This window comes from Halichoerus grypus, chromosome 8 (assembly GCF_964656455.1).
Source record: "Halichoerus grypus chromosome 8, mHalGry1.hap1.1, whole genome shotgun sequence".
In the NCBI taxonomy this organism is placed as follows: domain Eukaryota; kingdom Metazoa; phylum Chordata; class Mammalia; order Carnivora; family Phocidae; genus Halichoerus; species Halichoerus grypus.
In genome coordinates, this window is record NC_135719.1 from 10,974,162 (window position 1) to 10,999,820 (window position 25,659).

General features: G+C 46.1%; 1 protein-coding gene and 1 long non-coding RNA gene across 4 annotated transcripts in view; one reads left to right on the plus strand and one right to left on the minus strand.

Annotated features, from left to right (window-relative positions):
• Nucleotides 1-24,693, plus strand: part of SLCO3A1 (solute carrier organic anion transporter family member 3A1) — a 301,035-nt gene extending 276,342 nt beyond the window's left edge. Inside the window, exons 10-11 of one of the 3 annotated variants that reach the window (XM_078078924.1) lie at nt 15,200-15,442; nt 15,752-17,946. In XM_078078924.1, coding sequence (XP_077935050.1) covers nt 15,200-15,442; nt 15,752-15,834 — 326 coding nt within the window. In that variant the 3' untranslated portion in view covers nt 15,835-17,946. Of the gene's footprint in view, nt 1-15,199; nt 17,947-24,010 lie in introns of those variants that run through there. The other 2 variants (XM_078078923.1, XM_078078922.1) reach the window with 2 other exon arrangements.
• Nucleotides 8,036-12,498, minus strand: LOC144382725 (uncharacterized). Its single transcript, XR_013450097.1, has 3 exons — nt 12,241-12,498; nt 10,452-10,593; nt 8,036-8,588 (listed from the first exon to the last, which is right to left on the minus strand). It is a non-coding gene; the product is annotated as an uncharacterized LOC144382725 (long non-coding RNA).
• Nucleotides 24,694-25,659: the final 966 nt, after the last annotated feature.

Genomic DNA, 25,659 nt, shown 5'->3' on the forward strand with positions numbered 1-25,659 from the left:
AAAAATTAAACTTCTCATTCTAAGTGTATCACTGTGGATGAGCACAAAGACTCAGCTATAGAAATGTTTATGAAAATGTTTGTAAAAAATGAAAAAATTGGCAACCACCCAACTGTCCAACAGCCGGGGAATTAGTTACATCCATTATGATCCAGAATCCCAGTAGGATTTATGGCCTCCTCTAAAATTCTGGAAAGTATTTATAGACTTAGAAAGGGTGCAGGACATGTAGAGGGGGAAGAAAAGTCTGTAATATACTATATACTCAAGTGTTTTTAAAGTATAAACGTGGAAAATATTAGAAAGCTAAACACAAACATGGTATGTTATTATCTGAGTAAAGAACATGTAAGTCATATTTTCTAAATGTGTTAAAATTTTGTATGAATATGTATGTGTGCCTGTTACTTTTATGATGGGATGAATTCCTGTATAATTGATATATGGAAGAAGAACATTCACCCTTAGAACATTCATAAGGTCCTCCCTGGGGAATGGCGAGTTCTGGGCAAATGCCCCTCCTCACTTCCCTTCTCTGTCCGTAGCAAAATATTTCCAGTGGTTTGCTGTGATCCTTCCTCCCATGCCCAGGACAAGGTCTCAGCATCCTCTCGACCATTATCAATCCATGGATGTTGGTACACATAGGGAAACTTAAATGGCATTTGTTTCTTATTTTGATCTTGCAGAAATGCTCTAGGTATGAAGATACCAAGGTAAGACAAGTTCAGTAGAAATTCAAACTAAAACATTTAGGCCTCCCTGGAAGTTGTAGTGGCTTGTAGAACTCTGTAACCACAGGGTAATCATTATGTGTTTTTTTTTCTTCTCCTCTGGAGGGTTGAGTATGCACTCATCATAATGCCTCACCCCTGCCGCCCTGATTTGGGTGGAGAAGGAGTGTGTAACATCAGGTAGCAAGTTGTGGACCCTTATTTCTGTAAATGGTAAAATCATTTCACATACACATTCATTCAACAAATTAATATTTATTGAGCACCTAATGGGTTCAGACTTCCGTGGACCATACCCAGGTAAGTGGGCACAGCCCTCCTCCTGGGGGTCCTTGGGCAAGCTGACCAGGGAAGGTGGGACTCCCCCATCTATGGAGTTGCTCTAGGGGAATCTCTGCACCTCTAAACAGATGCTGAAGACTCAATATAGCTGGTAAAAAAAAAAGTTACCCTTTAGAATAACTTGATAGCACAAAACGAAAAAAAAGATTGGTAAAATATTTCTGAAATGTTAATGAGAATTACGGGACAGTTGAAGACAGAATGGAAAATTACAGAGCTCATATAATGTGACACCGTTAAGATCATTGTATATTGCCCTAAAGCAGTTCTACTGTTTGTACGTCTGCCCCAGGAATAATCAACCAGGCATTATCTAGAATAGTATTTTTCAACTTCTGTGACTGATCCCCAGCAAGAGATAAGTTTTACATTATGGCCCAGTACACACATACATATGCATTAATATAGCTGAAACAAAAATTTCACAAAACACTACCCTTAATATGTATGTATTCTGTTCTACTCCATGCTTTTAAAAAGTTGGTCATGACCGACAATATTGATTTTGTTTCCCGTTTATGGGCCACAAATCACAGTCTAGAGAACTCCACTCTAGCAGGATACAATAGCTTCATCTTTTACTTAAAAGCAGCTTATCAGGGAAGTCTTTGCAATTGCCTGATTCCATTTCCTGCAGCACCCAGTAAGATTAACCACCGTTACTGTTAATGAGGGGTCAACCAAGAAATCAGATTCCACGACACTGTCAGCCTTTGTGATTGGCCCTGTGTGGGTAGTGGGACTTCAGTGGAGCATCACGGTTTGGTGTGACAAAATACATGATGGCGTCACCATGGGTGCAGTGCGGACAGGTGGAAGAGCCACCAAACCTGGCTTTGGCAGGGGTGTGGGTCTGAAACCATGTGATGTCCACCTTAGACATGAAGACTGAGTGAGAGTTATGTAGATGAAGAAGGAGAGAGTGCTTTATAGGGAGGGCCTTACAGAAGTAAAAGCGTGGGAGGGAGCATCATGTTTGGGGCTGCAGGAAGCCCCATGTGGCTGGAGTGTGCGGGGCAGGCAGAGACTGGCAAAAGATGGGCAGGAGTGGGCGGCCATCAGGAACGTGATCCGAAAGGGTCGCTGCCCTGTCGACAGGTTTGACCTTTATCTCTAAGGCAGATGAAGTCATGGATGGACTTTAACCAGGAAGTCACCAGATGGTTGTGCATTTGAAGAAATCCCACCGTCTGCTGTAGAGAGAATGAGAATGTAGGGACTGAACAGTAAGCCCCTGGTATAACGGAGTAGCCGATGGCCTGGGTGGGGAGGTAGGGATGGAAGAAGAACGTTCAAGGCCTAGTCTCTGAATGGAAGTGTACACACTGCAGTATGTAAGAGGGAAGAATGCACAGTGAAACCTCCTTAAAAAGGCTTGGATCACATGATGAATGGGGACATGGCTCATGGCAACAGGAAGCCCAGGAGGAGGGGCAATTTGGGAGTGGCATAGACCAGCACTGTCCAGTAGAACTTTCTGAAATAATGGAAATGCTCTATATTTGCATCACCTGTGGCTATTGGGCAGTTGAGATGGGGCATCTGTAAGTTTTAGTTTTTACTGAGTTTTATTTAAGTAGCCACATGTGGCCAGTGGCTATCGTGTTGGACAGTCTCTGAGGCACCACCCTCAGGGAGGCAGAGCATGAGGGAGGGGGGCAGCATGGGGAGACCACTCTTTCCAGATACTTGGCTGTGAAGAGTATAAGGAAAGAAGGTAGGACCCAGAAGGGAATGTGAGATTATATTTTTTTCTTGTTGCTTTAAACACCAGTGGCAAGGGTCAGTGTGGCTCAGGGAGCTTCCCCAGCAGCCTTGGAGTAGAAGTAGAAATGTGGTTGGTAGTATCAGTGGCAGGTGCGCTGGAAAGAGTATGGGGCAAAGAAATTAAGGATGATGGCCAAAGTGGGGTTAAGTGGTGGACCATGGTACATAGGCTGGATAAGGGAAACAGGACACAAAGCCCAGGGTGTGGCATGGCCAGAGAGGAAAGGAAGTAAGTGGCTTTGACATTGAGGAAGAGTCGATGAAAGGCTGGGATGAGGAACTGCATGTCTGTGGAGAAGTCCAAATCACCCAGGACAGTGGCAGAAGTTGAGTGGGGGAGAAGGACACCGAGCTGAGTCAGTAAATTCAGAGTAAACGGAATGGTCTACGCATAGCAGAATACTTGATGCATTCAAATCCGTCCTCCTTCATCCTTTTGCAAATGTCCTGATCACTGCTTTTCTCTCTGGGTGTTGGCAAGCCATCTGCTTGAAGGTCTGGTCCAGAACCTTGACCCTGGGCTCTACTGCATGCCGTGGATGTTACACCAAGTAAAATTAATGGAAACAGATATTCACTGAGATCCTGCTACACCCAAGCACTGTTCAAGAGGCTGCAGAGAACATGAAAATATGCAGGAGCCAGTATCCTGCCTTCATGGGCTCCAGTACGAGAATGAAGCAAGTACCAGGGATATGTAGGGCTGGATATATAGGTCTGGACCTTGAATTTCAAGGGAAGAAAGATTTTACTTGGCTAAGTAGTTGCCATTGTGGAGCAAATGACAGACAAAGATGGGAGAGTGGATATGCACTCAAAGTTCTGATTTAGGGAGATCAGCCTGGGAGCAAGGTTGTTCCACAGGGTGCGACACAATGAACCAAAGCATCGGAGAGAGAAGCAGCAAACCAGGGTAGAGCAGTGGAACTAAAACGGCAAGGACAGGTGGAAGCGTATGGTGGAGGTAACATCTATTGAAACCCCCCACGACTGACTAGAGGAAAGCAAAAGAGAACCAATAGAAGCACAAGATGAAGCAGAGGATTTCAGCCCCTGGGACTGAGCATATGGAGAAGCCTTATCATAGAGTAAGAGACACAGTCAGTCGTCTCAAGGGTATTGTCGGGGCTGGGCTGGCCATCAGACTTTCCTCCCACAAATGCCTGCTCTTAGTTTTCAGAGCAACCTGCTAAGCAAAAAACACAAGAGAGGGCGCCTGGGTGGCTCAGTTGGTTAAGCGACTGCCTTTGGCTCAGGTCATAATCCTGGAGTCCCTGGATCGAGTCCCACATCGGGCTCCCTGCTCGGCGGGGAGCCTGCTTCTCCCTCTGACCCTCCCCCCTCTCATGTGCTCTCTCTCTCTCTCATTCTCTCTGTCTCAAATAAATAAATAAAATCTTTAAAAAAAAAAAAAAAAAACACAAGAGAACATCAGCCTCTGGGTGTACCTCTGGACCCATGTGTCCTTCCTGAGCAAACTATCCTCGTGTTTTGGGTGATTCATGAACTACTCCAGGAGCAGCGCATCTAGGAAGCTCCCGATGTGGCTGGTCAAACATTTGCTAGGCTCCTACCCTGAAGTCTTGAATCTAAAGAAGTTCTACAGGCAGGTGGAAGAAATGAACACATTAAATGAGCGCTTTGGAAGAAGTAAGCACAGCGTGCTGGAAGCCGTAGTCAAGAAGCCACGCACCCAGGGATGGTCGGGGGTGGGGTGTGATGGTCTGGGTGCATGAAAGACCCCTCCCACTCACCTGTGCATCTGTTTGCTTATTCAGCAAACATCTATTAAGCAATGGTGTGTCCGACATCCTGAAGTCCCCTCATCACCCAGGATTCACTTCCTTACCTGTGCTAAGGTGGCACGCATCTTCACCGTGGGCCCCTCTGCAGGCAGGCCCAGCCGGCTTTGAGTACCCCCTGCCATTCCTGACCAGGTGGCCTTTGGGAAGTTATTTAAGCTCTTCGAGCCTCAGTGACTTTAGCAAGGAGCCCAGTAACGAAGTGAGAACAAAGTAGCACCACCCAACTTCCCAGATTTAAGAAAAAATGTCAAATACCCACGGACCGTGTGGGCTGGTGCCAAAAGTCCAGTAGCGTCCTTGGCCTTGCTGAAGCAGAGAGAATCTGTTTTTCCACCAACCCTCTCAGTAGGACATGTGCTTGGACATGACAGTAATTCTGTCAGGCTGAAGAGGGATTCCGTGGTGATTCCAAGTCTTGGAAGTTAAACCGGGGAGGAATGGGTAGGTTTGGAAATGTAAATGGCAAGAGTAATTTTCAGCTTCCATTTTGTCCCAAAAAGGTATGTGAACTTAGTTTTCTTACAAAAGCCTTTAAGTTCACCTTTAAAGTTTAGACCAAAGAATATAAATAGGCCCAGCTTTTTCAAGCAGGGGATTGAATTAAATAGCCAAAATATAAGACCATGGGGTTTAATTTCTGTTAATAGATTTCAGGAAAACAGAGACCATTTCCTTGAACAGTACTGCGTTTTTGCATTGATATATATAGGCAGATAGATAGCTGCAATTTGGGCCAGAGTATAATAGGAAGTAAGATTTAATCCTTTTAATATTCTCTGTAATAGCATGTAACAGCACGGAGTCTCCGGATACCGTCCCCAACATACAGTGGGTTCCCGGAGTCCCAGTGATGGGACACTGGTTCATGCCCACTCCATCCATGAGCTCCTCCCCAGGAGACATAAGGAGAAGGGAAGGCAAAAGGGAGAGCATGCTACTGCAGCTCCAGGGAGGAGAGTGTTCTTCTAAAACATGCAGTTTCTTAAAATACTGCACCGTTATCACCCTCCCTCTTTATTCTCTAGGTAATTGAGGGCATAACAGAATGAAGATGCTCAGAGCAGAAGTAGGCACTAATTTTACACCTTATCCACTTGGCCTCCCTTCTGGAAGTGGCTGATTATCCTCCACAACTGACTTATTCTTACGACATGAAGGATTCTTGCCAGTTGGGGTCATTCTCTGAGCCTTGGCTTGAAGAGTGTTCTGCAGCTCTCTAGAGATGGTGCTGTAAAGGGGGACACGTGTCCAGGTATCCAAAGAACAGGAAGGGCACCAGATCTGTTAAGAGCGGGCTACGTGAGGGGCTCTCACAAATGCCGTCTCATTTAATCTGTATGAAAACTCCATACCAGAAGGCATTTTGTGTCCATTTTAATAAACAATGCAACTGAGATTCATTGAAGTTGAGTGACTTCCCAGGGTCACTAGCTCCCAGGTGGCAGAGCTGGAATCCAGAGTCGGCTGTCTCCAGTCCCAAAGCTCTCATTGCCTCCCCACCACCAAGCATCCTGCAGCCGTGAGCTCCTTGCCTGAAGAAAGGCGACTGTCAGCATTTTCTCCTGACAAGCATCTGCCAGTAGTCGTGCCTGAGGTGTTCTCCAAAGTACTGTTTGCTTACAAAACAGTCTGTCAGCCTTCTCGATGCATTAACAACCCAGGAGAAGGGAGGACTCCGCACTTTGCAAAGATCAGAACGTGTGTGTGTTTCCCCGTCTACACCTTGCAAAGATCAGAACCCCTGTGTGTTTCACCTCCGAAAGCTTCAAAACCAGCCTTCCGCCAGCCAGTTATTCCTAGGAGCTTAGCAGGAGGGCAAATAAGATGTTTTCTATAGCCCTGGAAATCCCTGATAAGAGCCCTAAAATCTCGTCAAATCAACAAACTTTGAATTAGTAAGAAGGAGATTATTGGGTTTCGGGTTTTGAAATGTCAACCCTGGGACAAATAATTAATCTCTCAGCTTCAGTTTCTCTGCATATAAAATAGGGAGTGTTACAGGGTTATGGAGGGGGCTTATAATATATTGAGAGTACCGCCCCCACACAGTGCTGGGGAGAAGGGGTAGTTAATAGTAGTTACTGTGTTAACCTTAAAAATGAAAGTTATTTACTAGCAAAAATGGGTTTATTCAGGAATAACAGAATTGCAGTTCAGGACATACAGGCTACTGCAAAACCACAGGCAAGTCCCATTGTAAACAAAGGAGAGGGATCTTATTTTATCTAGAAAGAGGAGGAGGTTGGGAGGGGTTGTTCTGAAGGAAAGCACAAGTCCACACTGGTGATGGGTCCTCAGTGGCTGAGTTCCTGGGATGGTGCATTAAAGGAGATGCAATGTACTTTATTCCCTCTTGGCGCCCGTAATTGATGATTCTTCCACTAGGATCGTTCTTCCCATAATTAACCTTGAGTGGTATGCCTCCCTAGTCTATCTTCCCCACTCCATTTCAGTGAGGTGTCCCTTTATTTTTACATTTTCCCCTTTTGATCAAGATCTTTCTCCGGAAGCATCACTGAGCAAGAGTCACATTTTCGTAATTCAGTGGCCTTTGTCCCTTGTTGCCAGGATGGATCTTTCCTGGGTGTCGTGTCACACGGCAGTGGGACATTGTGCAGATGGGAAACCTACTGAGGTCCCATTCGAGTAACAAGGACAGGTAGCAGAAGTCTCAGGCACTGGAGATCATGTCCTTATTGGGTATAGTGTTTTTACAAAGGTTTGACAGGTAGTAAGTACAGAATCAAAAGTAACACGACCATTCCAAATTGTGTGATGAGGTTTTAAAACAAGAGCCTAGATCTGAAAGGAGCCAACTTAAACTATTGGCCCTCATTCCAGCTTAGGGAAGAAAAATCCCCCTTCTGGAGATAAACCCCAGAGTCCCATATGCCTCCTGGGAGTCCCCACTCAAAGCAGTCATGAGGACAGAACAGTGGACACTGCAGGAACTCCCTCGAAGAATTAACCACGTGCATTTGGGAAGATACACTGCATGTGTATAAACATGAAGCAACCGCAGGTGAACTTTCTGCAAAACAGCGAAACTTCAGAGACGTTTAAAAGCAGCATTGTTATCTTGAAAGAACTGCTGGAACTTAGAGATGTTACTAATAATAAAGTTGAAATTCGGAAACCATGAAGTTTGGATAAGATTCTAAGTCTGTTAATATCCAGATGAAAAAAGACAGACTTCTTTGAGCCCAGAACCTTCTCACAGGCCTGGCCCACGGATCCCACCGGATGTCGTCTGCTTCGGTGCTGGGAGATCTTTATTTTCAGGTCACCAGATGGGTGCGGGTCCAGTCAGGGATTGGTGCTCTCTTTGGATGAGTCACGTGAATCCAGGAGTCCATTTCCTGGCGTTCGGCAGCACAGGGTTGGTTAGCAGTGCGAGGCTGAAGAACATCTTCCTGGAGGTATTATTGCCAGATGTGATGCTCAAGGTCTTCATCTCCCATGAGGGCACAGTGAAAAGATTGTTCCACCGAAGCGTGGCTGTTATTACAGAAGCAATGAGGCCTTTACAGTATTGAAGTATATCTTATCAGTGGCGGGTCAACGTGTTACCAAACCAAGTTGGGCTTCCAGTTGCTCAAGAGGCCGATATTCCAAGAGACGAGTTTGTGATTGGAAAGAAACATGAGCTTTAAGGCTGGTCACGTGGGAAGAAGGCAGACTCTTGTCCAAAAGCCAACTCTGAGGTTTCCACTTGGCCCAGAGGTTTCTAAAGGGGTTTAGGGTCATCAGCAAAGGGAGTGCAGTGGCCTGTGACATTTCTTGATCATGTAGAGACGGGATGCTGCTGGCTATAAACATTCTCTCCGTGCTCGGGGGTGCCGGTTCTTGTCTTGTGATGTGCAGGAGTACTGTGTTCCACGGGGGCAAGGGCGAGGTCTACGGCTACACAAAGAGCGGTCAGTAAAGTCATCTGTGTGACCTCGAAACAAAACAAAAAAACAAAAAACAGTTTGCTTTAAAAATTGCTAGGCTAATTAGAAAGCTGAGGTGGCTTCAAAGAGACTTGCTGGTGTCTAGGGCCTGGCAAAGTTCTGGTCCTTCTCAAGGCCAGTGGTCTGCAAATCTCCAAGTAAATTAGTTCTGCTACAGATCAAGGGACTTAGGTCAGCAAGTAAGAGTTAACTTGCTTCACGTTAACACACTCCTTAAGACCAGCTGGAGTGCTATTACCAAAGGAGGCAGGAGACAAGCACATTGGACATCCTGTGACTATCCCAGCAGGGGTGGAGCTGAGATTTAGAAAGCAAAGAGCAGTGCTTTCAGCCAGGGTTTTGGGAGGGTTCGCTACAAATTTTGCCAATGGAGTATTCATAGCACCGTTAGTCCATTCAGATAACCCTGGGGACTGAGAATGGGATGCACAATGAAAGTGTTCCAAAACTGGACAAACAGCTCAGACTTTCAAAGCACCGGACAGGTGAAATGGGGTCCCCGATCACTATGACGTTCGAGAAGAGTTCCCCAGGTGGGAATCATTTCTTCTAACAGAGTTTTAGCCACAGAGAAAGCAGTGGCCTGTCTGTAAGGGAAAGCCTCAGTCTGGCGAGGAAACATACAAACCATGACTAAAACACAAAATTCACCTGCAAACCTCAAATGGCCCATTAAAAAAGCGTCCTAGAGCAATGCAAACAGGTTTCCCTGCATTGTGTTTTGGCCAGAGGGAGACAAGTGAGGCATGCACATTGTCGGCCTTCTTAATATTTCCTCACCAATATTGGTTCATACATGCTATCATTTTGTCAGTAGACCAATGGTTTAGTACATTTGTAAGTAGTGGGAATTTTAGAATTTCTGGTAGGGCCAGATGGTTAGTTGGTTCAAAGCAGAGTTCTCTCTTTTTGTTGAACCAACAATTATTAGACTTCTAATACTGTTTTTCCTTCTCTGGGGCCTATTGTTGGGCATCTCTGGTCAGTTTTTCCAAATGATCATTTGCAAGAACATCCCTTTGGACCATGACAGGTTTTGAGGGATCTATTTGAATCTTGATGTGAGGTATACTGTGGATTCTACCAATAACAATTGAAGATCTTGCCCATAAAAAGGATGGTAGCTGATCCAACAGGGACAAATGATTGGTGTCCCCAGACTCAGCTACACTGCTGGCAGAGTTGGAGCAAATAATAGATGCCGAAGGGTCCTTTAATTTGCCTGGTTGGCTATTTTGATTACTACTGTCAGGTTCTTTGGAAGAAAGAAATTCTGGCATGATATTTTTCTAAGAAATCTCAGCCCAATAAATAAATGAGAAAAGGGTGAGTATCAGTGGGCCTAAACAAAGGGGACTAGGTTCAGAGATGGGAAGCTGTTGAGGTTTATTAAAGATCCCCACTATTTGAACTGGTTTCGTATCCGAGGCAGGGGCTTGAGCAACGAGAATGTAGCTCTGGTATCAGTAAAGACAAAGAGATTCATTCCCAGTCTGGAGAGTGGTTTCTCTGAGCTGATCAGGAAAGAGGATTGGGAAGAGCTGTCGTTCCTCGGAGCCCCAACACTGGGAATTAAGAGGCCATCGAAAAGGCTGGATAGAAGGCTGCAGGTGCCTGAAGCACTTTGTAACCATCTTTTTCCACGGTCCTGGCCCTTAGCAGTAATATCAGAAATTAAGGAAGGGTTGGTTTTGTTGAGGGGTGTTCATTTGCCAGCATTGAAGATTAAGAATTTTAGTACTTTCTTTTAGGTGACTCATCTAGGGTACAAGTGAGCTGATTTGCCAAATTAAATCTGCGGTGGGCAGTTTCCCATTCCAACCTGATCCTTTTAACTAAAGAAGAAATACCGGAGCGCCTGCGTGGCTCAGTCAGTTGAGTGTCCAATTCTTGATTTTTGGCTCAGGTCATCAGCTGAGGGTCGTGAGATTGAGCCCTGCATCAGGCTCCGTGCTGAGTGGGGGCATGTCTTTGGATTCTCGCTTGCTCACTCTCAAAAAAACAATAATAAAAAGAAAATAAATAAAATACCATGTTAATAATAACAAATAATAAATTGAGTTCAGTGCTCCCCGGGTGGATTCTACATCTAAAGGAAGACCAGAATGTTCTTTAAAGACAATTTGGAGTTGATTGTAATAGTCATGAACAGGTTCATCAGGCTTTTGTGTGCAAACTTGAATTTTGTTCCAGTCAATAGGCTTAGTAAAAGCTACTATAATTGCTTGGTGAAGCTTTGCGGAGAGTGTTCTAGCATCCTGCCAAAAGTTAGGGGTCTGTTTTCTCTAAATCCCCTTCAGGCTGTTCCCATCGGGCTAGTTTCATCCATTGTTTGGCCAGGCCCTCGCCAACAGGAATGTGGACTAATATAAATCTGAGAAACCAGGTTGGTAAATGTGAATAACTCTGTTAAATTCTTCAGCAAACCTTATGGGGGTCCTCAGTCACTTTGGGAAACTCTAACTATGGCTCACAGTTTGGCCCTATTCCAGGGAACATAAGAAATGTGGGGCTTATTTGGATCCTCCGAGACTTAACTTTAAAGGAGATTTTAATAGGTCTGGGAGAGGAGGGAGAAGTTCCTTCATGGGGAAAGCGAAGTTGAAAGAAAGGATTAGCTTGGGGGAATATAGAGGACCTGCAGAGCAAATAGAGGAAAATGGCGCCAGAGGTTGGATCTGAGCTAGGAGGCTGCCATATATCCTGAGACAAAGAGGAACAGGGAAGAGAAGAGCGGCTTTAGCTGCCCTTTTTTCTTTGTTTGCCTCAGCTAGTATAAATTTTAGATTCCTGATAATGTTTGGAAGCTGCAAAATACCAATCAATATAGGCATGCCATTCAGTTGATAATTTTAGAGCCAGGCCTGTCCAATCCAGTTTTGAGAAGAGTCAGTTTAGGAAGATGGAACGTTCCCCACTAAAGTTCCAAATGACTTTTGGTTAAGTTGGTCCATTTAGTTAGAAATGCGCATGAAGAGGGACTGCAGTTTTTAAACATAAAACCAGCTGGGTCCCAGAAGGGGGAGGGCACCCCCTAAAGCATTTTGAGGGCTGGGACTCCATTTCTTAGAGGTGTATTCTCTAAAGTAACAAAAATGTCCTAAACAGCACAGTTTTTCAACAGGAAAGACATGATTCCAAAAGGAATCCTACCAAAGGCCAAATGAGTACTCTCAGAAAGAACAAAGCCTTAAAACAGATCCCGAATAGTCTGGAGAGCTCAAAACACAGAGTGGAGCTTGAAATCCAGGAGAAAACTTACCTGCAAACTCTAAGGTCATCAGGAGAGCAGCTCACTTGGCTCTGGGTGCCCGCACCACTTTACTCACAAAGTATTCTAGCTTTTACTAAGCCTGTTGATTGGATCCTCTCTGGATCCCACTCTGATCACTAAATAATGTGAACCTTAAAAATAAAAGCCCTTTATTTTACCAGCAAAAAAAAAAGGGAGGGGGGTTATTCGAGAATAACAGGATTGCAATTCTGGGCATGTAAGCTACGGCAAAACCATAGGCAAGTCCTATCCTAAACGCAGGAGAGGAAGATTACTTTATGGAGGAGGAAGAGGACCTCAGAAGGGGTACTGAATGAAAGTCCATTGGAGAAGAGCAAGAGTTCAGGGTGATGACAGGTTCTTACTGGCTGAGTTGCCGGGGTCATCCATTTCTTGTAGGAGATACGATGTACATCTTTCCCTGTTGGGGGTCTGTAATTGACAGTTCTTCTGGTTGTATGGCTCCCCCTTCTGTCCTCCCTACTCCACTTTAATGAGGTTTTTTTTCGTTAACTTCCGCCATTGTAAGGGAGTCTCCCATTGGTGTCTGGGGAGGTGGGATCTTGCAGGGACTGGCCGAGCGTGTATTTGGTCCACCTGAGTGAGAAACAGAATGAAGAGTGGCCGCATGTGAGAATTAGCCATCAGGTGAGTGCTAGAATGACCTCTAGTGAAAGAGATCCAGTCAGTTCTTCCTCTCGTATTCTCTGCACACCTGATAGCCAGAGCTCCCCTTTGGGGAAGAATATTTAAAGTCACTATAAAGGAGAAGATGAATTTGGTGGAAAAGCCAATTTTTTTTTTTCAGAAATCTAAAAGGAACCTCATAAAGGTTATACTTAAAGTATTAAACCCAGAGTTTAAACGGTTACCCCAAGTCCCCTGTAGAACATGAATCAGGTAACAAGAGCTCTGGCCATGTGGAAGAACCAGACCTGTGCATAACACCGCATTTGTACTGGTGCTCACCTTGACCCTGGCCGGGGGGGGGGTGGTATTAGCTCCATTTTTAAAGATCAAGAAACTGAGACACCAAGAGATGAAGCGACTCACCCCAAGGCTTTTGCCTCAAGTTAAAGGTTCGTTCTTTTCTCTCACAAAGGCTCTCCAAAATATGAAAAACTTTTCTAGGCACTTAGCTTTCTAATTTCTGTTTGAAGGGTTTTTCTGACTCCTTCCAGGGCTGCCTCATGTGGTAATGGAGCTTGACAGGCAGGATAAAATTGACACGGTTAGCACAAAGAAGGATGCCCTACTTTAACGATAACAATATTTTTAAAACCCTTGCACAGATACAGATACATGAAGGAGTTACATATTGGCATTTTAGAGGGCTATTTAGGTCCGAGCAAGGATTAAAGAATGACTTCTTTATGTTGCAAATTTCCTGGGATGTGCTGAAAATAGGAACTGATTTGCCCAGTGTGGATTTGCCTGCAACTCTTCCAGCCACTGGGCTGTCCGTCCCTTCCCATGGCAGAGCTGTTAGAGGTTTCGGAGTCTTGGCCCCTCATTGCTGGGTGATGGGTGAGCTAGGACATAGTGACCTCAAGAGAGACAGAAGAAAAAGGAGGGAGGAGCACTTGGGGGCTATCACAACTCCTAAAACCCAGAGAAATTCGGTGAATGGATTCAAATGATCCCATTGGGCCATAGAAACAGCCAGATTTGTCCCATTCTTTTGCCAAGTCTATCAATTTAAATTGGCTCCAGATCTCCATTTCTTTACCTAAATACTGTGGCGTGTGACTTAGTTTCTCCCATGTGGTTGTCAGGACAGTTAGCCCAGTGGGCTCATGTTCAGTTAAATGAAGAAAGGCATTTGTTGGAGGGGCTGGGAGAACCCCCAGCGGTCGGTGAGGAAGGCGTCAGACACTTTGGGGCAGAGAATGCTGGGATGAGGACTTTCCTTCGGCGGGCCCAAGCTGACTTGGAAGCTGCAAAGAGGGAGCAGATCGTGCAGGATTTTGAGCTTGGAGTTTACCTATGGAATCAACCTGCTTGGGCAGTTTTAATGAGGTTTCAACTAAAATCCCTTCTCTGGGGTTTCTCTCCGGGCTGGGGGCAGAGCTGGGCGGTGCCAAGACGTCTGGGGAGCCAGGAGCTCTGCCAACCTCATTTGCACTGTTGGGGCAGCACAGTCCCCCTCACACCCATTCTGGGCCTGTCATTAAAACCAAGGAAGTGCTGTTTCCGTCAGTAAGCCTTTTCCCTCCCTGGCTCAGAAAGGAGGGACACAGCCTGTGTAACACAGGTGTTCTAAATCTGGGGACCGTGAGTGGACTTTAGGGGCCCACGAACGCCCTGAAACATGGGTGTCATTTTGCGGGTAGATGTATTTTCCTGGACTAAGGATCTGTATCTCATCACATCGGATCCTCAGAGGGACCTTCCTTGATAAAACGTGAAACTCTTGACAGTCCAGGGCTGGCCCTGGAAAGAACACTCCAGATCGCAGGCTCCCCCAGCACTGGGATCTCAGATATGTTGCCACCTGCTTCCAGTGATCACGTTCTGCTTTTGAGGTCTCTCCCTGGATATGATTGGCAGCACATTCTGGCCTTGGGGATCCTTTTTTTTGTGAAGCAATTAATTTGTATTAATGAGCCATCCATTCATTTCCCATAGTACAAATGAGAGGCTTTCCCCCCTCACCAGGGGATGCTTTCACAATCCTGACGACCCGGCCACACACCAAACATTCTAATTCAATTGTTCTAGGATGGAGCACCTTGGATGATTTTAAATGTGCAGCCAGTACTGATAACCTTTGAGCTTGGACAAGGGACAGAAACACAGACATGAATTAAGGAGACTAGTTTTTATCCCGTCTGCCACTTTTGATCACTGGTTGAAAGCACCTGAAATACTCTATTGTGAAGGTTTTAAAAGCAGTTTCCAGCTCAGAACGAAAAGGATTCAATGCAGTGGTAACGTCTAGGGGAAGGGAAATTGTTAGCATGTGTGCAGGTATTTTCCATCTTAGATACATGCGTACACATGTGTGCATGCATGTTATGCATGTTTATGTACATGCATGTACATACATATATATTATCACATGTATGTGTATATAGACACAAGGTAAAGGGTACTCGTGTTCAACTTCTGGCCCCAGCTCCCTCTGCTCACACACACAGCCTTAGAAGGGCCGTGCAGGAACACAATACATGGAGTGCAGTACCCTCCTTGCATTTCCCTCTAGGAGGTCGCACTGCGTCGACACCAGGAACGGTAAGGAGAGTGGGTACACGCGTGCGGATGGGGAGAGAGCAGCCTGCGGAGCCGGAGCGGGAGTGTGATGTGTTCTTTGCCCTCTCGCAGGCTTCATCCCCCCTCCCCTCATCTTCGGGGCCGGCATCGACTCCACCTGCCTGTTCTGGAGCACCTTCTGCGGGGAGCAAGGCGCCTGCGTCCTGTATGACAACGTGGCCTACCGATACCTGTATGTCAGCATCGCCATCGTGCTGAAGTCGTCCGCCTTCGTCCTCTATACGACCACATGGCAGTGCCTGAGGAAAAACTATAAACGCTACATCAAAAACCACGAAGGCGGGCTGAGCACCAGTGAGTTCTTTGCCTCTACTCTGACCCTAGACAATCTGGGGAGGGACCCTGTGCCCGCAAGCCAGACCCATAGGACAAAATTTATCTATAACCTTGAAGATCATGAGTGGTGTGAAAACATGGAGTCCGTTTTATAGTGACGAAAGGAGGTTGAACTCTGTATTAGTAATCAAAGGGTCATTTTTCCTAAAAAAAAAAAAAAAAAAGTTTCCAAAAAAAAAAAAAACCCACAAACTCAGTACAGACACACACCCACATACACACAACACGTACACACAACACGACCTTTGTCCTCTTTCTCAAAATCAGAGCCAGACAGGATTCAGAATAAGGAGAGCATGGGATCGTGTGTTTGTCGTCCGACCTGCTGGGGCCCAGAGTCTACTCTTTGAAGGCACCTCATGCTTTTTCGGGATGCCGACAGCTGCAAGCAACAGCACTGCCAAAGTCAGGGAACAGTGGTGGCCAGCTTGGAGGATGGACGTTTCTGGATATACATACACATACAAAACCAATTTTTTTTAAAAGTCTACTAAACATCACAAGTTGACAACCAGGATAAGCACTAGGGACACACACCCCATGCTACCTGCCTCCTCCACGTGGGGGTGGGGAGCATGCAGGTTGGAGGAGCGGGCGCCCCCTCCTCTAACTTTCGCAATATGGGTCACTGTGTAGACGACTCACCCAGTCTGCATGTGGTTCAAGGCCCCCGAGTTCTCTCAGCGATGCTAATGGGTGATCCGTGCTGGAGTCTGTAATTGGCACCTCTCACCAGCTCCATGTTCATGTTCAAGACTGAGGGCCCGAGGGGGGAGCCGGGCGTGGGGGGCCAGCACCTCACCTCCCCCCCACCGCAGCGCCCCCCAGCCCCGCAGAGTGACCTCAGGAAGCAGTGGGCCTCGCCTGGCTATGACTGACTTCGCTCAGAGCCGGTGAAACCCACACAGTCCAAGTCATTTGCTTACATTTGCCAAACATTTTACCATTTTTAAAGGAAAAAAAAAAAAAACGCAATGCATATGAATTTCAAACTGTTGTATGTATAATCCTCTAATACTATTTTTAACCACTTCTAAAATCCGTGTTAACCCTTCAATCACTAACACAGTTCTCTAGGCTGAGTTTATTATGCTGGTTGCTTTTTCCTTTCCTCCTCTTTTTAATGCACCAAAAATATAATGTGATTCAAGGGATGCAATTAATCTATTGTAATTTTTTTTTTTTTTTATCGTTTTATCCTCATTCGGATATTCTGCGAAAACAAGAATATACCATGTGCTACGGGAAGAAAAAAAAAAAATTCTTGGGAAAGAGTATCTATGCAGCCTGCCTTTAAAGGAATCACATTTGAGACAACAGGGGATAATATGATGAATTGCAAATTCGCCTTCTGGCTTTATTCCCCATGATTCAGTGATCACTGTCATGGGAAGCCCTTTTATATTCATGCTTCACATTCCAAGAGGCGTTCTTTTCAGCCCGTGGAGGAGACACGCTTAGATGTGGGTTGTGTGGATGGGTGCGGTGCTTCTGGGGGTAGGCAAGAGAAGGAATGGTCCCCTAGCACGAGCTGTCGAGCAGTTTGTGGAGTCTGTGATGGTGAATAGACCCACAGGGTCGCGGGAGCCACCGCATGTCCGATGCATTAAAATGTCACTGTTTTTAGGGTCAGTCTTGAACGAAGGGGCCTCGGTCTGTGTTTTGAAAGTGGTTAACCCTCCAGCAGCTGGCAGGCAAACCTCCTTGTTTGGGAGGAGAATCGTGGGCACAGCTTTTGGGGTCAGCAGCCTCAGCCTCATGAGGCCATTCCCCGGAAGGGGACAGGGCTTATGGGAGAGCCCACACGCACGCACACATGGCCCAGTTAACGTTCCTTTCGTGTTTCCTCAGTGACCTTGGTCCAGGCCACTCATGGCCCCGAGAAAGATCTCAAGGTTTGTTCTTTGGTTTGCCTTTTCACCTGAGACACAGATGTGCAGTTCCCCCGGAGGGCAACAAAAGAATCAGGAATGAAAAGAGCGGGGAGAAGACCGGGCTCTTGTGCCAAATTTCTCACACATACTGTAAATGGGGTAGTTTAAGTGACAGCCCGAAACTAGAGAAAGCCCCACCGAGCAAGGACAACTCAAAGAGAAGCTTGTGTCGTGGTGCGGGGCCACCGTGATCAGCTGCCTGGGACAGGATGCTTCCAAAACCACCCTTCTGTGTGTTTACTTTCAGTCTGTCCTTGTCCGTGAACATGGGGGCACTCATCAGTATGTTAACTAGTAAGAGGCGGGATTGTTCTCCAACCAATTCATAAAATATGTATACTCTGTCGCTCCTAAGGCTTTGAAACCATTCTGTACAGGTTTGGGGTGAGTTTTGTTTTGAAATGTGTTGCTAATAGGTCACTGCCCTCTGCGTAGCTCTCCAAACTCAGTACACACACACTGAGCTCCGCTGACCTTGTGTTTTCATGGGGCCATTTGCTTTAAAAAGAAAAACGTTTTTTTTGAAAACTCTTTGCAGTTTGGATTTTTTTTCCCTAAGATTTTAGGATGAATGAGATGTTGAGATGAAAAAGGAAAACACCTCCAGGGCTCAGTTTTGTCAACAACTGGATATGAACTTAAAGTCCCCCATTGCAAGATGGCTCCAAAGCGCAGTGTGTCACCTTTTAGAGTTTTAATGTCTCTCCTACTACAGAACAGAAAACCTAGTCTGGTGTTAGGTTTCCTTTTGTGCTACAAAGAACCATTGTACATAAGCGTTAGATCCAGCTCCTTGGTTATTTGTTTCGTTTTGAGTGGTATTTTGAATGAAAAGATTTCCTGGCAAGAGCTCCATTGGACTTAGAGAAAACAAAAATGTAAGGGATAGAATAAACCTAGAAGGTGAACACTAAGCTTCTCTCTCTCTCTCTCTCCTGCCCCAAACTCCTCCGCCATCTTGGTCGAACGTGCCCAGAGATGGATGAAAAAATCTCTCTTTGCTGCAACTTTTAACAGATTTTTGTAATTCCTACATGTAGACCAAGAAGTTTTTTGACCGGTATTATTCCTACATATGAAGTAAACACATTTTGTAAAAGTAGATGTCTGTCTGGGAGGTGGAGTTTGGTGTGCGCTGTCAGGGAAGACCAGCAGCCTTGCCCCCTCCTTCCCGCCTCCACAGAGGAAGGCTGGGAAGCGTCAAGGCACCCTGGGGACATCACCACTCCAGACGGCCACAGCATGTGGGCTTTACTCACAGCTAATGAGGGAGCAAGAGAGGCCTCCTCTCCCGGTGCCCCCCTAAGGAGTTTGCTAGTAGTGCTTAAGCAGGCAAAATAATAAGGGGAAGCCAAGAGCTCCTAAGGAGTCCTTTGACAGACTTGTTAATGTCTTCCAAGCAGGAAGGAATGTGCTTCTCCATAAAAATCACTTCTTTCTCACCACCTTAAGTAGAATAGCTTTCTCTAGAGATTTTTTTTTTTTTTTTTAATTAGGCCTATACATTTTAAAGTGGTGTCTCTACGTTTAAATCCCTGATTTAATCCACTTCCCTGTCTTCAGGGATGACCTAGAGCTTGCCCTCACTCAGGCATGGCAAGATTTCCCATCCCTTCCCCATGGAAAGCCGCCGCAGCACGAGGCTTTCCTCACAGCTAATGAAGGAACAAGAGAGGTCCTCTAAGGTGACCTGCAGAAACATTCCATATGGGGGCAACCAGCCAGCCAGTCCTTGGGAATGACCACCCTACCACCCCAGAGGCATTTTCTCAGGAAAAAGATTCCACCATGGTTGCTAATGGATTATCTTCTGCACTTCTAGAGCAGGCCATTCATTGAGGAACATAGGAAATGGAGAAAAAAAAAAACTATATATATACACACACACTCACAGAGAAACCCTCTGAGGAGAAGCAGTTGTTGGCTTCCATGAGCCTGTGAGGCTGGTTTTCTTGCTGCCTGCTCTTCAGGTCCTCACAAGTGTGATCTCTTCTCCACCCCGTCAGGCCTGCCAGACCTGTTACTGTAAGCGCTCCTCAGCAGCATTAAGCAATAAAGGTCACTATGGAGAAATCATACAGTCGAACAAAGGAGAAGGGAGACATTCTGTTACAGTTTGGCAGAGTTCCACTCCAGCGTTGTTTGTGTATTCGGTGTGGTTTGTTTTAGATGAAGGGAGAAAACCAGGCCAGCAGTTTTTCAGCCCCGCAGAGAATATTTGCTGTCTTGTGCTATTCTTCTTTGCCCATTTTGATGGCTCAGGAGAAAGTTCCAGACACACCGTAGGGGCTTGATGGCTGAGCTCATGCCGCTGCCCTCTCCCTCAGCCTCCCCTCAACCGTGAGCTGTGTTTCCCTTTAAGTTAGAACCCAGGCCAAATACTTAAGAGGTGCCATGTTTTCCAAGAGAAGGGTTAGTGTGGAACATAAACACCGTCCTTATCTTCCTCCCTCTGCCCTTCCTCCTTGTTCGTTGTACCATTGCTTCCAACTCAGTCCGCATTGTTGAGTTCTGGACAGGTGCGAAGACCTAATCTCTTCAAGCAACTGGCCCTAAATGATAGCTTTCAGACCCAGCCCCCCTGGGGGATTATGATTGCTCACAAATAAATTTGTAAAACTGAAGGACCCCTAACTGGTTGAATATGCAAGAAGATATTTTTGTTCAGATGCCTCTTAGAGGGGCCTGTTGCCCAGGGTAACACGTGGAAACTACCCTGCCTGCCCACAGCCACCCACCCATGCCTCTCCTTTCTCACATTTGTAGGTGATCTCAGAGTGCTTGGCCATTGTGGCAGAAAGGACAGGAGTTAAAAGGTCTAAAATGGGAAATTCAGAAAACCAAAGAGGCTCCTGTACCTCAGTGATGGCCCTGGAGACAGGGACAGAACTCCTGCCTCTCAGCATCCACATGGTAGTATGCCTTCCCTTTGCAGGGTTAGTGTCATCCAGGGATATATCGTATGAGCTTGATAATTTCTAAACATGTATTCATTCATTCCTTTATTAAGATTCTGGCAGTATGCCAGGCCCCAAACCAGCTACAAAGATGAAAAAGACATGGTTCCATCCTCCAAGAGCTCACAGTTCCATGAGCCAGACAGCCCTGAACACAAACAAAAGCAATAGAATAATAACACTAAGAGCCCGGCTCTGACTGGGCCCAAGGAGGGCTGATTCGTGGTGGTGGGAAGCTCATCCTCCTGGCATCGAGAATCAGAAAGGTTTCAGAGAGAGACGTGGTCTAAAACCAAGAACTAAAGAGCAGTGGGTGTCGGCCAGAGAGATGGGGCAGGAGGTCACCTCTCCTGAGAGGACCGCCAGAACAAGTTGACAGACTTTCTGTAAAGGGCTAGGTTTTTTAAGGCTTTGAGAGTCATACGGTGTCTGTCACAACCACTCAATTCTGTTGTAGCATGAGAGCAGCTCACGTGTAAACAAATACACAGGCTGTGTTCCAATAAAGCTTTATTTACAAAGACAGTGGCCGAGGGCAGTAGTGTGCTGAGGTCTGAAGCAGCACAGCATGTTTGGGGGGAGGGGGGGCCCTAGCAGCTGAAGCTGCTCTAGCGAGGGCCAAGTCATCTGTTGGAGGGGTCCTGCAGCAACGTGTCCATCAGCCCTGACGTTGCTGCCCACAGGAGTCTAATGCAGGTATCCCATTTTCCAAGAATGAGGTGAGTACCCCATGACTGGCAGGGTTTACAATGAAGGCAACATCATCTTTCTCTCTATGGACTGAGGGAAATTTGAGCTACAGGATCTGATCGCCAGTCTCTTCCAGCTCTGATACGCCATAGTTCTACCACAGTAATTGTCCTGTTTTCTTATGTGATGAAATGGGGATGGGAGGAGGAAATGTGTTAATGAGTTAATGAGTTAAAAAAAAAAAAGTGAACCCAAATAGTATTTCACATCCATTCCCACCAACATAAAACGTTGGCACTATGAAGCTAACAGATACGCCAGGTGGAATAATTGGTAAACACTAATAATAACTAATAATAATAGTAGCTAACATTTACCAAGCACTTACTGTGAATCAGCTTCTTATACGTATTAGCTCATTTAATCTCAACAATAGCCCTGTGAGGCAGGAACTGTTCCTAGCAGCAGTGGACAGGAGAGGAAAAGGAGGCAGGGAAGGCTTCCAGAATTGGCTCAAGGCCACGAAGCAGAGCTGGGATTCAAACCCAGGTCTGTGAATCCAAAGCCCGTGATCTTAGCTTTTATGGGTACCCCCTGCCTACTGAGCAAGACGTGAGACACCCCTCTCTACCCATAGGGACTGCCTCATCAGGAAGACTCTGGCTCAAATGGACTGTGTGTCCTACCCACTCTCACATACCCCCTAATATAACCACCAGGGACACCACGACAGCTGTCTTCTGGGGACTTCTGTTCTTCCTGGGTTGTTCCCAGTCTTAACCACAGAGCCCAGTGATCAATTTCTGTGGGGTATTCTACCAGAAACAGGTAACAGGAAACAGGAGACTCCTCCACTCTAATACATTCTGACACACCAGGGAGGCATTCCTCCGTGCTGGTCATCGGCTCCAGTGGGGACACCCCAGACACCTCTCCCACCAGGTACCGCCCTGGTCCTCAGCATCAACCTCAGGATTTTGGCTCTGACCCAGGGCCTTCAGACACACCAACGCTAGTCACCAGTTGGATAGGTCTTACTCTATTATCAGATACTAGGCTTTTAGGAACACACTTTCTAGATGTTTCTATTTTTGCATTAATGACTCAGGCCAACAATCAGTAGTTGATGATTAGCATAAATTCTGAATATTTTTCCATAAGGCAAAGTGATTGTGTTCTGCTATGAGCAAATGGAATGGTAAATTTTCTGGAAGTTTAACATTCTATAGGTTGACATCTTGCCATTAAATCCCCGAAAATAATGTTTTTCTTAAATTCATGCTAACTTAATAGAAGAGAGCTCTCATGGTATTATGTTTGTCAAAACTGTTCAATTTTATAATCGAAGGACATAAGATGAATCAGAAGTATGCAATATAGGAAGTTGCATTACAGAAGGAACCCAACTAACACATAGATTAGTCCAGCACCTCAAAGGAGGAAGGGGCTGGGGAGCTCCCATGTAAGAGTCTGCTACCCACATGCCAGGTGTCATAAGGCATGGTCCCAGCTAATGCACCCAGCAGCTTTACACCAGGTAAAGGGGAGTCTAATTTTTTTCCACTTTTACAGATCAGGAAACTAAGGTTCAATAAACCCAAGGCTCCCAAGGTCACACAGCTAGTTAGAAAGGCCACCAGGAGCCAATGCCAGGTCTGTCTGACTCCTGAACCAGTGCTCTTTCTACTACACCACATCACCACCAACGCAAGAACCGAGATCTGCCTCTTCGGAAGCTCTGATGAGGCCAGCGGGGCATCTACTCTTGGGAAAACCCCCCACAGAAATCTATATTTCATAGAGAAATGAGCCAAGAGCCGGAAGTGAGACCTCTGCAAAATGTTGCCTACAGGCACGGGAATCTAAAATGAAAAAAAAAAAAAACTTTTTTACCTTAATAATTAAACATTAGAGACCTTTAAACACACTCCTTCCTTCTTCCATCTTAGCCACATTGGTAGAAGTGTTCTGGCCACTCAACAACCTCTCTCTTACTCATTCCAGGCACAAGAACCAACTCCAGCTCTCGCTTCTGTCCTACCCTCCCCAACTCCCTGTTCCCCAGGGTTCCAGCAGAACCTACCCCCCCCCCCCCAAGACCACAAGAACTTGATCCTCATGAAAGTTGAGCAAGGATGCTCCAAACTGCTCCGAACACACGGGCTGCGTCCTATAAGCCAGATCTCAGCTGCAAAATCCTGAGGAAAAGAGTGACATTTCCCCACTGTCACCTTTTCTATCACCAGGTCAGAGTCTAAAGAGGACAAGTAAATGAGTGGGGACTTGTATGGTCCCACTGTGCCTATCACTGAAGAGCAGAGCCGCACATCATGCTCAGTGAGACCTACCCAGTTTGTAAATCAGCCCAGGGACTAGCTGGGTTTTTAATGCCTTTTAAATGCAGCCACAGCATCTATTTTGGAAGTGTGGCATAGGCTTAAAAACCTTGCCCCAGTGAGGAGATTGTTTGACTCAGCATGCGGTGCATCCTGTGGCTGGAAAGAAAACAGTGTCCAGGATGCTGGAGGAGAAAGCATGACATTATGACGCAGGCGGGTGCTGTCTGGCGCTCAGCCACATCTTCAACAGAGATTGCCGTGACACTTGGAGTCCCAGAACACAAGGCCTGTCACTGGTGATTTATATAAGATGAGGACAAGTTAATGACTGGGATACTTATTCATTCCCAGAGAAGAAACATCTAGTTGAGTATTGGTATAGATTCTCAGAAAGATGTGGCCTTCACAAAGGTCTCTGGGCTTGGAATCTGGCTCCTTGGGGTTACATGGAGCAAAACCCAGTATTTCCTTGCATGACTTCTACTCTTGTCCATTCCACTGAAAAGCCCTGATGGTATTATATAAGCCTTTTAAAAAAATAGTAGGAAAACCAGAAAAGACCGATCTCTTTTTCCTCTTGGCTCTTCTTCCCTCCTCCCTTTTTAGGCACAGAGTACCAAGACATTGAGACTGAGAAAACCTGCCCCGAGTCACATTCACCTTCAGAAGACTCCTTTGTGAGAAGCTGAGGGCCTGGCCCTCATCCTCCTCCTCCAGAGAACAGCCCGCCACTATCCACAGACCTCGCAGGCCTGACTTAGCGTGCTCTGCCCTGCCCAAGAACCCAAGGGTCCCTGTGTGGATTATCCAGCCAGTGTGTGGTCCTTTGAGGCCCCAAGCACAGGCCTGTGATGAGGACTGAGGAGGTGTTTGTGGTCAGGAGTCCTCCAAACCCTTGCAGTAGGCAATTTTCCTGGGTTGCTAAAGAGTAATGTTGACCAGGTGTGCAAATTCCCTTTGGCCTATCCCTCCCTTGGCTCCTGTGGGGATGTCCTGCTGACATGCTTTAGAAAACCCCTCTCCAGAATGCTTCTCTGACGGAGGGCTCCAGCAGCTCTTCCAAAAGCAGCCGAGGCTGGATTACAATGGAGTGGGGGTGTGGGGGTGGTAAAAATGACCCTGTTTCACAGAAGGGTTGGGGAAAAAAGCACATACTCAATAGATTTTGAGTGTGGTATTCTGTATTTTTGCAGCTTATATTTTCCAGATGAGCAGTTTAGAAATATGTGATGTAAAGTACATACTGTACATTTGCTGAAAATTATATTAAAAGCACTATTTTAATTCTTTCTCTGTCTCATGCTATAATTTCTATTACCTTTTTCTCTTGTGTTTTTGGGTAGAATGATCTTAAAGGATTCTTTGGGGGGGTGTTTCTGGCTGTAGATGTTCTATATTTGTGGGCTTTGACTCATTCAAAAGAGCATGGGCTTTGCAGCCGAAATAGTTCCTGGCTTCAAATCCTCACCCCAGCCCTTGATACTGATGTGGCATTGAGCAAGCGAGCAGACTGCACTGAGCCTCAATTTTTATCATTTTTAAACCGGAATATTGACATCTGCTTTATACAGTTGTGATAAGACGTAAATGAGGTCACGTGTGGAGGCACCAAGCTCTAGCACAGAATGGTCGCTTGGTAAATGGGAATTATTCATTGCCATCCCAACTCTGGCTGGAATGAGGTGCTCCACAGCCCTGATGCAGCTCCTATTGCTACATTTTCTGGTCCTGCACTGTCATTGTCTGGTTTTCCTTTCTGACTCTCCTACTGGGAGAGCAGGCAATGGCTTCCTTTCAGGGTCGACCCACTAGTATTTGGTGGATGCTCAGTATACAAGTGAGTGAATAAATAACAAATGGTCTCAGATGCATCAGCCTGGGGGACTTTGACTTCTGTCCCACTCTGCAGAGGCAACCGCAGTATTTGTCTTCCCTCTTCAAGGTCCACAGACACCTCCCTCCCACCAGCCTCACCCCGTGGATGAGGCTCCAGTTGTCTTCCTAGTCCTTGCCAGGCCTCTTTGTGATTGGCTACTTTCTCCTCCACCATCTTGAGTCCACTGGCTGGACTCCTACCACATATGGACAGTTTGGTCAGGTTGATGCCAGCCACTGACATGCATCATACATTCACTACATTGCTGGCCAGACTGGAGCTCCAGAAACTGGCGCTTGCACTCTGTCTTCTGGGCAAGAGATCTAGGATGGCCCCACTTCTCTTATGGGGCTAGCCCTGGTAACTGACCTACTTTCTT